We start from the raw sequence: 13619 nt of genomic DNA, 5'->3' as shown, positions 1-13619 counted from the left end.
TATTTTTCTAATAATTTATAATATATCCATAGAGGTTGAACCACATCTGTAAAAGTCATTTCTCTAAAAAAAGTAATAAATATCATAATAACCTGGCTCCATGTGTTTACCTTCTTCTTCAATTGGTAATATGCTGGTGTTTCTCCTCAGAGATAAAGAATCTTCATCTTCTTGATAATTATCTTAAAGATAAGAAGATTTTAGCACTTGGGCCTGTAATATAATCCAGCAACTTGACTTTTTCAAACTCCACTTTATTTGAACACCTAGGTGAGAGCTAACTTTTTGTATCTAAAGTTTTCAACAATCATAGGTACTTACAGGAAAGTTCTCCTGCTAATGGAACAAAGAGGTGATAAAATTCCCCTGGGATTTGCCTCCCTGTTTCCTGGTCTGCAATTAGTAGTGTGTGGAATAAATGGTCAACAGTTTGAGAAATGAAACACACTTTCAAACCAGCAGCCTGACTTCTACGAATAAATGCTTACATCAGAGGGCTACGCGGGAATTTTGGTAATTTTCAGAGATGTTCATGTACAAACACTTATGAATGACATTTCTAAATGTGGAAATGAGGGTCTCACGGTCTATTGACCGAGCTAGTCAAGCCTAGACACTGACTTAAAGCGGATTCCTTCGAGAAAAGGCTGGGCAATTTGGAAACATTACAGGGCTCACATACATAATCTAGGCAGAACAAACTTCCCCCTAAAGAGAAAATGTATCAATGACACCCCAAAGTAAGGCAAAAGCAGAAAGGGAAATGACTGTACATGATTCTAAATGAGAAGTGGTAACTGAGAAAACAGGACAGAAATCTGCTTTATTCAGAAGCTGTTTCTACAGTTAACAGACAAATCCCTGGTTGCAGTTAATCCCCATTGTATTAAAATCCCTTTTTACTTGGTTCCTAATGAATAGTCACAACAAAGATGTTATTTAAATAATTTCAGAATTAGAAAAAAACTGATATGAGTCCAACCGAAAAATCAGACTCACGTGTCCTCACCTTTGCTAACATTTGCATTAACAGGAGACAAAACTGCGTCTTTTGTGACGTCCTCCCGTGACGCCAGTTCAGCATCCTGCTTAGTTCTTCTCATTAGCGTCAGGTGCACAGTCTGCCCCGTGTGTCGCAACACCTCCACTGCTTGTTGATTGGTAAAACCCTGAAGGTTTGTGCCATCTACCTATGGTATGGTTAGAACAAGACATGGTAAAAATAAAAGGATACCAACCCATGAGACACGTGGTTACTGCTGGTCAGTGAGAACAGAATTAGGAATGAGTACTCCCCTAGTTAGGGAACGGGCTAACACCTGTTTGGGGACCAGTACTAGCTCAGATGCACTGGAATCACACAGGGGTGTTTCATTTGTTTTAATATAAGTGATGGAGTCCCTTTTCTAGAAATTATAAGCCAGCGGGTCTCAGGGTAAGGCCCAGGATTCTCTATCTCTTAAAATATTCTTCTATATTTCTCAGATCAGATCAGATCAGATCATTCGCTCAGTCGTGTCCGACTCTTTGCGACCCCATGAAGAGCAGCACGCCAGGCCTCCCTGTCTATCACCAACTCCCGGAGTTCACTCAGACTCACGTCCATCGAGTCGGTGGTGCCATCCAGCCATCTCATCCTCTGTTGTCCCCTTCTCCTCCTGCCCCCAATCCCTCCCAGCATCAGAATCTTTTCCAATGAGTCAACTCTTCGCATGAGGTGGCCAAAGTACTGGACTTTCAGCTTTAGCATCATTCCTTCCAAAAAAATCCCAGGGCTGATCTCCTTCAGAATGGACTGGTTGGATCTCCTTGCAGTCCAAGGGACTCTCAAGAGTCTTCTCCAACACCACAGTTCAAAAGCATCAATTTTTCAACGCTCAGCCTTCTTCACAGTCCAACTCTCACATCCATACATGACCACAGGAAAAACCATAGCCTTGACTAGACGAGTCTTTGTTGGCAAAGTAATGTCTCTGCTTTTGAATATGCTATCTAGGTTGGTCATAACTTTCCTTCCAAGGAGTAAGCATCTTTTAATTTCATGGCTGCAGTCACCAATCTGCAGTGATTTTGGAGCCCAGAAACACAAAGTCTGACACTGTTTCCACTGTTTCCCCATCTATTTCCCATGAAGTGATGGGACCGGATGCCATGATCTTCGTTTTCTGAATGTTGAGCTTTAAGCCAACTTTTTCACTCTCCACTTTCACTTTCATCAAGAGGCTTTTGAGTTCCTCTTTACTTTCTGCCATAAGGGTGGTGTCATCTGCATATCTGAGGTTTATTGATATTTCTCCCGGCAATCTTGATTCCAGCTTGTGTTTCTTTCAGTCCAGCGTTTCTCCTGATGTACTCTGCATATAAGTCAAATAAACAGGGTGACAATAAACAGCTTTGACGAACTCCTTTTCCTATTTGGAACCAGTCTGTTGTTCCATGTCCAGTTCTAACTGTTGCTTCCTGATCTGCATACAGATTTCTCAAGAGGCAGATCAGGTGGTCTGGTATTCCCATCTCTTTCAGAATTTTCCACAGTTTATTGTGATCCACACAGTCAAAGGCTTTGGCATAGTCAATAAAGCAGAAATAGATGTTTTTCTGGAACTCTCTTGCTTTTTCCATGATCCAGTGGATGTTGGCAGTTTGATCTCTGGTTCCTCTGCCTTTTCTAAAAACAGCTTGAACATCAGGAAGTTCAAGAGATCCAAATACACAGTCAAGCTTGGAAACCAATACAAGGTAGGACATAGAGGTATAGATGATCGTAAAGAAAGTGGTCACTGAGAGTGCTGACAAATTCCAAAGAAAGATAACGAAACTACCTTCCTTTTTTATATCTTTGCCTCTTCAAAAAACATTTTCCCTTTTTCCTGTTCACAAATGACAAAACACTTGAGGGTGCCCCAATGATCTTTGCAAACTACAGATATGATCCTATCACCCCACCCCGCCTTACATAGAACAATCCTTAAGATGTGCTCCCAATTCTCAGTGTGGCTTAGAATTGCCTGTGTCAACCCCACCTTGCATAATTGACCTTGTCCTGCAGCATCCTGTCTATTTCTCTGCCCTCCAGCTCCAGAGGATCCTTTCCCTTTCTCTGACTTGCAGCACTCCTTCCAGTCATGAGGTCTTTGCAAATTCAGTTCCCGCAGTCTAGATTCTCTGGACAGCCCTCTCCAGCCCACACTATTTCTAATTTATTCACTGAGGAAAAAGCCCATAACTGCTTAGTTCAATAGTTATTTCCACAATTAAGCTATTGATGCCCATGACTATAGTTAAAGCCCCCTTTACCAATTCTCCTTCATGGCATTTATCAGAAATTTAATTTTATGTTTTCCAGCATTATTTGGTCTATGACTGCATCCTCCAAGAGGACAGGTTCTGTGTGTCAGCAAAACAAAATGCTGGGAATTCCCTGGTGGTCCAGTGGTTAGGACTCTGTGTTCTCACTGCTGACGGCCCAGGTTCAGGCATCTCTGAGCGGGGAACACAACCCACAAGCCATGCGGCCACACACACACACACACACACAAACACAACAAAACCAGTGCTGTTTTCAGAGTAGATATTCACAAATGGGAAACTGGCTCATATAGCAAAGATCTACTTGTGAAGCAAATTATATTTCTGAATAAATAAATGCAGGTTATAACGCTTAATTTTTAAAATACATAAAATTTTAAAAGGAAAAATTTGGAAAGTTGAAAAAGTAGTACAATACAATTAATGCTGAAATTCAAAGTCACTGATACACTTTTTGAATTGTGAAATAGCTGTAAAATGGCTATGCAAGTATCATGCTTTTCTGAGCACAGTCCTGACCATAGTAGGCATTCAAATATTTACCAAATGAATGAGAACTACAATAAGACCTCTTATCAGTGATCTCCAAGATGAAGTACCTTTACTGTAGAGGTTTCTGGAAGAATGTAATAAAATTCATAATTAAATATATTTTTAAATCTCATTTAGTTCTATATACACATATATATAATTCATATATTAACTGTATATAAAATAATATATAATAAATATATAAAACAAGATGCATTATATATCATATAGCATATATAAATACGAAGGAGAAAGGAATAGATTATAGATCGATTGATCGCTTGATAGACTGACATAGTTTGTTTTTTTTTAAACAATGAGGATATTCAATAAAAAATCGAGACCTCTGATTGAAATGATCAGTTTGATACTCTGCAAGTTAAGTTTTGTATGATACTTTTGTACTAAATGGCAACTTTAACATAGGTATTTAACTCTCTCCTCTTTCCTCCCATCTCTATCTTATTGATCCCCTTTTAGAAAGATGAATTAAAATATAACAACAGAGAAAACACTAAAACAAAACTGGAAACCATGGAAGAAGACAAGTCCTTATACCAATAACTTGGAGGAGCTTCTATGAGGAATGGTCTGAATATGACCAGATTGAAGGCAGGGCAGCTGCATCTACATGTGAGGGAACATCTTGTGTGGTCTGCCAGATGAAACATCCGTAAAATCCAACAACCGTCTTTCATTAACAGGAGCCAGTCAGAAGGTACATGTGCACTTCAACTGGTGATTCCAAAAACCAATCAAGTGCCAGGCATCACACCAAGCTGGGAGCATACGCCACACAGAACCATATACACGCAATGAAGTCACACTATGCACACACATGCATCCACACACGACCCCAACCAAGTCCACAACACGCACAGAAAACCACCCGTCAGTACAGACACACCATGCTCTTCGTCCTGTTCTCCTGGTTTCCTCTACAGTCTATCAATCTACAAGTGAAACTGACTTGCAAATTTAAACTGTCTCCTTCCTTCTTGCTTTGCAATTCCTGAACTATTTATATAAAAATCCATCTCATCCCCCTTTTGCACAAGCATAGTTCTCACAGATCTATGAGGGAAAAAAAAGGTCACAGGAATAGAATACCACAGTCTGAAAGAAAATGTGTGCCCTGAAGTGTGAGTACAAATATCTTCCAATGAGACTGTCACTGCAGGGAACAGAATGATATTTTCTGAAGCTTCTTTTCAAAGAGATTCATTTTTCATTGTATTTATGGAAGTGGAGAGAATACATACAAAGAAGAAACAAGTATCTACCAAAAAAGAAAAAAGAAAACTATTGCAATGAAGGCATCAACAGCATTTTACATACTGTACAAAATCATGGAATGGAAGATAGGAATACGCAATTTTCCTATGTTTTCAGAGGATAAGAACAGGTAGATAAAAATGATCAGGGAAATAAGACTGAACACATATTAAGGCTGATCTAGAAGGAAATGGCAACCCACTACAGTATTCTTGCCTGGAGAATCCCATGGATGGAAAAGCCTGGTAGGCTGCAGTCCACAGGGTCGCACAGAGTCGGACACGACTGAGGCGACTCAGCAGCAGCAGCAGCAGCAGAAAATCAATATAATTACAAAAAATTACATGGGAGAAGGAAATAACTAAGGAAAAATAATCAAGGAAATTATGAGGAGATAAAGAAATCTGCCTCTATAAATCAGAGGTATATGAAAAACTAGAAACAAGACTAACACTCAGACAAATCTTAATTAAATTCTTGGATTTCAAAAATCAAAAGAAAAAAGCCTATTACCTTCTAGGAAACAGAGTGAGCAGATAACTTGTGAAAGAAATTATGAACCCAAAATTTTATACTCAGTGTAACATATATGAAAATGGAAATTATGGTTGAGATGCTATGATGTTATCCTATAGTATCATAAGATAGCATCTGATAGCATCAATTATAGCATGAGATGTTATAATTATATCTTATACCAAAGTGTGTTATGAGAAGACCACAAAGCAGAAATTTAAGCAGTCTGGAATTATAATCTGTACACATTTAGGACATTAAAGGGCTGGGCTGTTAGAGATTAACAAAGACTTAAGACGAGGTCGGAGAAGGCAATGGCATCCCACTCCAGTACTCTTGCCTGGAAAATCCCATGGACGGAGGAGCCTGGTAGACTGCAGTCCATGGGGTCGCTAAGAGTCAGATACGACTAAGCAACTTTCACTTTTCACTTTCATGCATTGGAGAAGGAAATGGCAGTCCACTCCAGTGTTCTTGCCTGGAGAATCCCAGGGACAGGGGAGCCTGGAGGGCTTCCGTCTATGGGGTCGCACAGAGTCGGACATGACTGAAGTGACTTAACAGCAAGTAAGAGGAGGTTGCTTTGCTTTTTTAGAGAAGAGTGCTATAAATCCCTACACAGATGTTCAACCTATGACCACAAGTTCAAAGAGCTGTGTCACATGTTGTAAGGAAGGATGCAGTAAGTACCTTGTGTTTAGCTCTATCAGGAGGTTAAGGGCGAGGATCTTTAACTGCTCTGACAGTGAAACAAGAGAAAACTGCTATTATTATCGAGAACTGTTTGACAGCCTGACTCTGTCTGGGCACAGATCAGAAGGGGGCCACACACACACACAAACACGCATACACACACGAGAAAGCCAGGCTGGAGCCACGTTGAAACCTACCCAAGAGTACCCCTAGGGAATGATGGTGCCCAAAAATGAGAATTTATGGAGCAGAATGTTGAGAAACTGCAGCCAAAGGGAAGAAGAGTCAGTCAGATGAAAAATCCACCATCTGTCATGGAACGCTCGGTCAAATATCTCTAGTAGAGTCTCCCAGAAACCCAAGAAGGAACCCTAAGTGACTGTCACATTTAAGCATGAGCCAGGCTCACAGAGCAAAAAACCATGTTATGGAAGTGCCAGTCAGGGATGAAGTGCCTTGCTGTCTTTTACTCTCTTCCTTCATGCTGGTAAGGGTCAGCAGGCATAACAAGAAGGGGAGGGAGGAAAAGAAAAGCTCGGTATGGAAGACAGACTAGGAGTGCACTCTCTATCTCTACCAGTTCATAGTAGGCTTCTGCTAGGCCAGGGTGGGGGTTGAAATTAGAATATCATTTAGGATGGGAAATCTTTAATTACTAAATTAGAGCTGTATTTGGTGATCCTGATTGGCCATAGGACATTTTACTCTGAGAATAATAACTTGACCAAGATTTCCTCCAGGGGAAAAGGAAGACCTTTGCCTATAGAAGATAGACATCTAAAGACAAATTTTAAAAAGCTGTTTAAGACTATCCCCCCAGGTCTTCTTTATGTGAAGTCTATGTTATTGCCAGCCAAACTGTCCAAGTGTGCAAAGGCAACATAAAAGGTTCTCAGAGAGAAAAGCTTCTGAAAGTCTACCAACCATTCTCTTCCTATGAAATTCACTCAAAAAACACTCTAGCTGACTGAGCAATTAATCAGATTTAAAACTCCAAGTGAGAAAAATGTGACATACAAGGTTTAGTGCTGAGTAATAAGTAAAATTCAAATCCAAACAACACTATTACAGCAAACTTAGAAGTTTTAAGTCTTGGTCCATAAAAGATATACAAAATGGTATGTAACACAGTTATTTATAATAGCAAACCACTATAAACAATATACCTCTCCATGAATAAGAGGTGCTTAAGTATATTATGATAGATCCAACTGTGCTGATACAACCATACATACCAGGTATATTTCTAAACTAAATAAATAATAGAAAGGTATAAACTAATACAATCCTAAGTACAGATACATGGAAATTTTCTGAAATGTTAAAATCATAAAGTATTAAGAGTGGTTTCTATTAGAAGAGCTTTTTAAGCCATGTTCAAATTTAATGTCCTTTAGACCTCAAAGACAAAAATTACTCTAAAAGAAATAAACATGTTATTTATTCTCAGGGTAACCATAGAGAAAAATCTCACAAAAATCTCAACTTTGAGGTGCCATAAAAATTCTTAAAATGCACATAACTTAGGCTGCAAGTTTTCATGTGCAATAGATTTCTACAGCTCAATCCCTTATGTGGTTTAAGAAAAATCAAATGTATATGATTTTGTCTACTAAGTAGCAATAAAGTTCATTATGTAAAGAAAAAACATGTTTCCTTTTCCCCCCAAAACCTGATGACCTGAATTTAAAAGTATATTCCTTACTCAAACCTCCCAGATGGCAGGTACTAGCACAGAAGAAATTGCTGTAATGGAATAAGTACAGACTTTTAATCCTAGACTTTGGTTCAGAGTTTCTCAGGATCCTCATGTGTAATGTGCGAATAATGGTACGTACTTTTCCAAAATTATAGTGCATGGCGCTTTGTACTGAAAAGTTACTCAGGAACTTTTATTAATATTTGATTTAATAGCAGATTTCAAGAGGTACTATTATTAATAAAATGAAGAAGTGATTAATAAACATAAAAACCCCAAGCCTTATGGAAGCACTTTCTGCTCAACATAATTACACACGTCATACATATGGGACAAGGCACTGAAACCTGAATGAGGGCTCAGGCCAGCTCTGGTTCCTCATTATCACAATAAGAGACCCAACTGTCGCAGAGACAAAAGTGCTGTGGAACGAGGCACAATGACAGTAAACTGTCTGGGTGCCATCTTGAGGAGATGGCAGTGCAGTGCAGACACTGCTATGAATAATTATAAGGGAGAAATCCTAGTTAGAACAAATGGAAAAGCCACCTCCTCAGTACACTCAATCTAGCTGGCCAAGCCCTCCTCCAACACGGCCTATAATTATACACACATACAAAGAGGGAAATTGAGACTACTAACAAAGTCACAGAATAGCAAAGGCAACATCTGATACCTTTCCATATTTTCTTTTCATGATACATTTCCTATATAACATTTTTTTAAATCAGATGCATAATTCTATACTGCTTTTATCAAAGATATCTGTATACCAACCTAAAAAAATTAATATATGACTTTTTGTCTAATGACAAGTTTGGTTGACTTTACAAAATAGAGTTGCTTTATTAAATTAATTCTTATGTAGTAAAGAAAAAGTCTCATTGGCTCTATTTCCTGCCCCTGTAATACCTACAGTGACACCCTAGGGGTTAAGAGAGCATAATTCATAAAACAGGAATCTTATAATAAAAGACTTTATTTTTTTAAATAATACATCCTTAAATAATAGAAAATAATTTCTTAATCCTCTCTCCACTTCAACAATTAAAAATAAAAACATTATAGTTCAAAATAGTTGCTGCCAAGACAAAATTGAAAAAAAAAAAAATTAAAGACAGCAGTCGTGAAAAACAACTAGCGTTAAGAACTTCCCTACCCATCTCTCAAAAGACTATATAAAATGATGGCATTTTACACAAAATTAATGGATGATCAAAGCACTGCATGATATTTCTTAAAAATCAAGGTGCTTCTAACTTTGAAGTAAGAGAATGTTGCTAAAAATAAAAAATCATAACACTGATGAGAGCAAAGGCAGTGACTTTATTGAAAGCAAGAAAATACTTCAGAAAAAAGGTGCTTCCACTTATGAGTCAACAATCTCCGTTAGCACTTGTCCAAGCAAACTTATATGAGATTCCAGTTATAAATCAATGCAAATAATCACAAATTTGAAGGGAAGATTTTGTGAGACTTACATGTGTAATCATTTCAGACTCTCAATAAATATCTGCTTAATTAACTAAACCATACTTATGTACCAAGTATACTATGTATTTTAAATAAATAACCTATTTGGTTTTCTTAAAAATCATACAAGGAAAGTTTCTTTATCTCAATATCATAGGTAAAGGAATCCTGCTTCTCACTAAATGGTTAAATATAGAGGTATATGATTCAGCAATTATACTCCCAAATATACACTCAGGAGAAATGAAAACATATATCCACACAAAATCTATACATGAATGTTTATAGTGGCATTGTCCATAATAGCCAAAAAGTAGAAACAACTCAAATGTCCATCAACTGATGAATGGATAAATAAAATATGGTGTGTTAATACAATAGAATATTATTCAACTAAAAAAATAAACTCAGAATTGATGATGCTACACATGGATGGACATTGTTCCACCCTACTTGAAAACACTATGCTAAGCAAAAGAAGCAAATCACAAAGCACCACTTATTGAATGAGTCTATTTACGTGAAATGTCCAAAACAGGCTAAAAAGACAGAAAGTAGGTTGGTAGTTGTTCAGGGCAAGGAGGATCTAAGAACTAGGGAGTAACTGCTAACGAGACAGGATTTCTCTCAAAGGAAATGAAACTGTTCAAAAATTGACTGTGATCATGAAGACACAACTATAAACATACTAAGAGTTTCTGAATCATATACTTTAAATGAGTAAATTTGTATGTTCTCCTGAGTTTTAGCTCAAGAATGCTGATTTTTAAGAAAGCATTCTATTGGTTTAAAATATATAGCCTGGGGGGCCAATTAGCTATGTATTCAATTTTTAATTCTTTATCACTTATATAGATTTAGAGTATGTGTATATTATATTCACTCTCTCCTTCTCTTTTTCCTCCAAAATAAAAAAAAAAGTAGAGAATTTTCACTGTATGTTAAAACAGAGATACAACAGGAAAGCTCTTTTACAGAATACGGTCAGCTTATGTGACGTGCACAACTTGATCTTTAGAGCAGATTTCAAGAGGTGAACAGGTGTAGTTAGGAGTTTTATAGAACTAAGATGAAGCAAAGTCAGGGAATTGCGATGTAGAAGCAAAGGACACATACAGATAAAGAACATCTCTATCTTTTAGTTTAGTTGTGAAAGAAAACACAAAAACATAAAATTTACCATCCTTCCCATCTTTATGTGTATAGTTCAGTAGAGTGAAGTATATTCAGGTTGTCATACATTTCTGGAACATTTTCATCTTGCAAACTGAAACTTTAAACCGACTGAACAACAGCTCCCCGTCTCCTCCTCTAGGCCGCCCCTCGCAGTAACTGTTCTACTTTCTGCTTCCATAAGCATGACTACTTCTGATACTGCATACAAGTGGAAGCACACAGCCTGGCTGATTTCACTCACCATAATGCTCTCGAGGTTTATCCATGTCATAGGATGTAACAGAAATTTCTTCTTTATAAGACTAAATAATATTCTACGTATGTATAGAACACATTTTTATCCATTTATCTGCAGATGGAACTCTGGGAACTCTGGGTCACTTACTCATCTTAGCTCTTTGTGAATAATGCTGCAGTGGGCAGGACTCTTCTATCTTAACATTCTATTTTCTTACTATTATTAAGACCTCAAGGGGAAAATTGAGACTTCATTAAAATATAAACAAATGCATATTAAGATAAATCAGCATTCTCCAAATCTACTACAGAGAATATTAATATATGTTTGGGGGAAGAAAGAACCCATGATTACAAAAGTTTAGGAACCTCTGAAATAAAAGAGTTAAACAAGATTCTTTATTGGAAAACTTCTCAGTTTTTTTATTTTTCAGTGTGTACTGTGAATCCCTAAGAAACTGTATCCCAGGAAGCTTTCCCTAAACTTATTTAACCAGAAAGCCCTTGATGCGGGGCTTCTTGGACTCATGTTCTGAAAAGTAGTTAGGGTAGGTCAGTTTACAACTAAACACAGAACTGAAAGCTGGATTCTTTTTACACCACCTTGAACAGCTATATGGTCAAACATACTAATGTTACTAGGAAAACAATGCTGCCTTGATCTAACTAAGAGGGTCTGACTCTATTCTTTATACTCTTATAGCTAAAGAAGCCTTGGTCATGGTGCCAACAAAATACTGTCATTCTGCTGATATTAAAAAATGCACACAACTCAAATTCAGATTCAAATACACTAAAAGTTATAATGTATGGTCTTTATCTTCAGAATATCTGCAGCTAAAACACAAGAAAGATTATTAATGTACCAAACTCATTAAAACCAGAAATTAGATCTATCAGAAGCTATTCAAGAAAGAGTCCCACTTTCAGAAATGACATCAATAAACCTTCTATCCAATGCTCTGATTTCCACCTAATAATATAATGAGTAATAATGACACCTAAAATCACAAAAGGTTAAATTAGTACAGAGCTACCTGTAAACCAGGTGTAAACCAGGAGAATGCATCTCTCAACCCTGAAAATTAACAAAGCTGTCATTAAACGTGTTACTTACTGCTATAATTTGGTCTCCAATTTGGATTCTTCCATCATGTTCCACAGCACTGCTCTTTGTAATGCTCTTAACAAAGATCCCTGAAGGTTCTAAGATTAGAAACAAGTTCGTTTTGTTTTACTATTTACAAAATGCACTCAAAGAATACCCATCCTCCATTCTCCTAAAAATAAAGTCCTAATTCTGAGTAGATATAAATCAACAAACCACACAAACAAAATCACTACTAGAAACCTCGGCTACAGAAAAAGACAATGGTTTTGTTTATGTGAAATAAAATATCACAGTAACCTGCACTATTCCAAAGAAAAACTTCCATCAGTTTATCATGAAAATACATCAGACACATGAAAATATATTATGTTGATTCAGTATTTCATAAGACAAAGACATTAGAGGCAATTGCCAAGATAAAAGAAATAGAATATTAATATTTAAAAACTACCTAATTTTTTATCTCCAATGTATCCAGCAATGGTAATTCCTAATCCTTGGACATTTTTAGTGAGTTCTACGTCAAATGTCTCACTTTCTTCACTTTTCTGAGTTGAAGCATCAACCTGAAATACAATTTGTAAAAAAAAAAAAAAAAACATATAAATAAACACACAGACAAACAAAACAAGCTTTTTCAAGCCACACTCTTCATTTAGAAAAGGTATGATGTAATTAGTTCTTAAAGAACTCTGCTAAAGAATTATAGTTAGGGATTACTCCTTCAATCTTGACAAATTGGCCTCAGCATCACATTTTTACTCAAAAGCAATGTCAGGAGTAAAGCTGAACACCCTCTTCAGAGAAATACATTATTGGTTTTTTGTGAAAATCATAAAAAAATTAGTTTCTTATTAACAGATTATATTTTCAGGAGTGGCTCAACTTCCTTTTTGAAGAAGTTAGAGGATATAATAGAGTTGAAATAAGGCTTTGAATCCACATTAACAAGCTCAAACCTAGCTTTGTCATTGACTTTTTCTAAGCATCACTTTGCTCAGCTGTCTATCAGGAATAAGAAAAAGTCCAGCTAACATTCATTGAGCAGTTTCTACATAATAGACATTTGATATGTCTCAATCAATTTACTCCTTAGAAGAAGCCTATGAATCAAGTACAATTACTGTCAGTTTTTATCCAGGGAAACTGAGGAACATAAACTTTTCCAAGGACTCACAGTGAACCATCTAATAGAGGAAGAATTCAAATGCAGAGGTGCTGGTTGCAGAGCCCCTGCTCTTAAAAGATGCATAGTATGCAAACCCCCTTAGAATGTAAGGGCCACACTGCCTGCTCAAGACATGCCATTATTCCTGTCTTAACTTAGAAGCTGATTCGAACATCATGAAGGTGAACCTGTCCTCCAGATAAAATATTAATAGACTGATGGTTATTTTGAAATCCAGTGAAAGGTACCAAATATTAATTAAAACTGTCTTTGTATTTGCTTTATAAATTCAAACTTCAACATGAAAAGCCCTTTAGAAGGAAAGCATGCCTTCCCATGCTGATTTCCTTCACCCTGGAATGATATTTGGAAGCAGCATTCTCTAATATGTAGACTTGTTATTATATACTGGACTAAAGGGCAAGGCTCCC

The 13619-nt window shown here is 36.9% G+C and overlaps 1 protein-coding gene across 12 annotated transcripts in view; it reads right to left on the bottom strand.

Moving 5' to 3' along the window:
• Positions 1-13619, bottom strand: part of MPDZ (multiple PDZ domain crumbs cell polarity complex component) — a 175244-nt gene that overhangs the window by 100777 nt on the left and 60848 nt on the right. For 9 of the 12 annotated variants that reach the window (XM_027549240.1, XM_027549242.1, XM_027549247.1 and 6 more), the window contains 4 exons: positions 12472-12586; positions 12027-12115; positions 1010-1190; positions 93-182 (listed from right to left, as the gene is read on the bottom strand). In XM_027549240.1, coding sequence (XP_027405041.1) covers positions 93-182; positions 1010-1190; positions 12027-12115; positions 12472-12586 — 475 coding nt within the window. The remainder of the gene's footprint in view (positions 1-92; positions 183-1009; positions 1191-12026; positions 12116-12471; positions 12587-13619) is intronic. The other 3 variants (XM_027549241.1, XM_027549249.1, XM_027549244.1) reach the window with 2 other exon arrangements.

Source organism: Bos indicus x Bos taurus, chromosome 8, assembly GCF_003369695.1.
Source record: "Bos indicus x Bos taurus breed Angus x Brahman F1 hybrid chromosome 8, Bos_hybrid_MaternalHap_v2.0, whole genome shotgun sequence".
NCBI classification, from domain to species: domain Eukaryota; kingdom Metazoa; phylum Chordata; class Mammalia; order Artiodactyla; family Bovidae; genus Bos; species Bos indicus x Bos taurus.
This window is presented reverse-complemented; position numbering and strand designations above follow the sequence as displayed.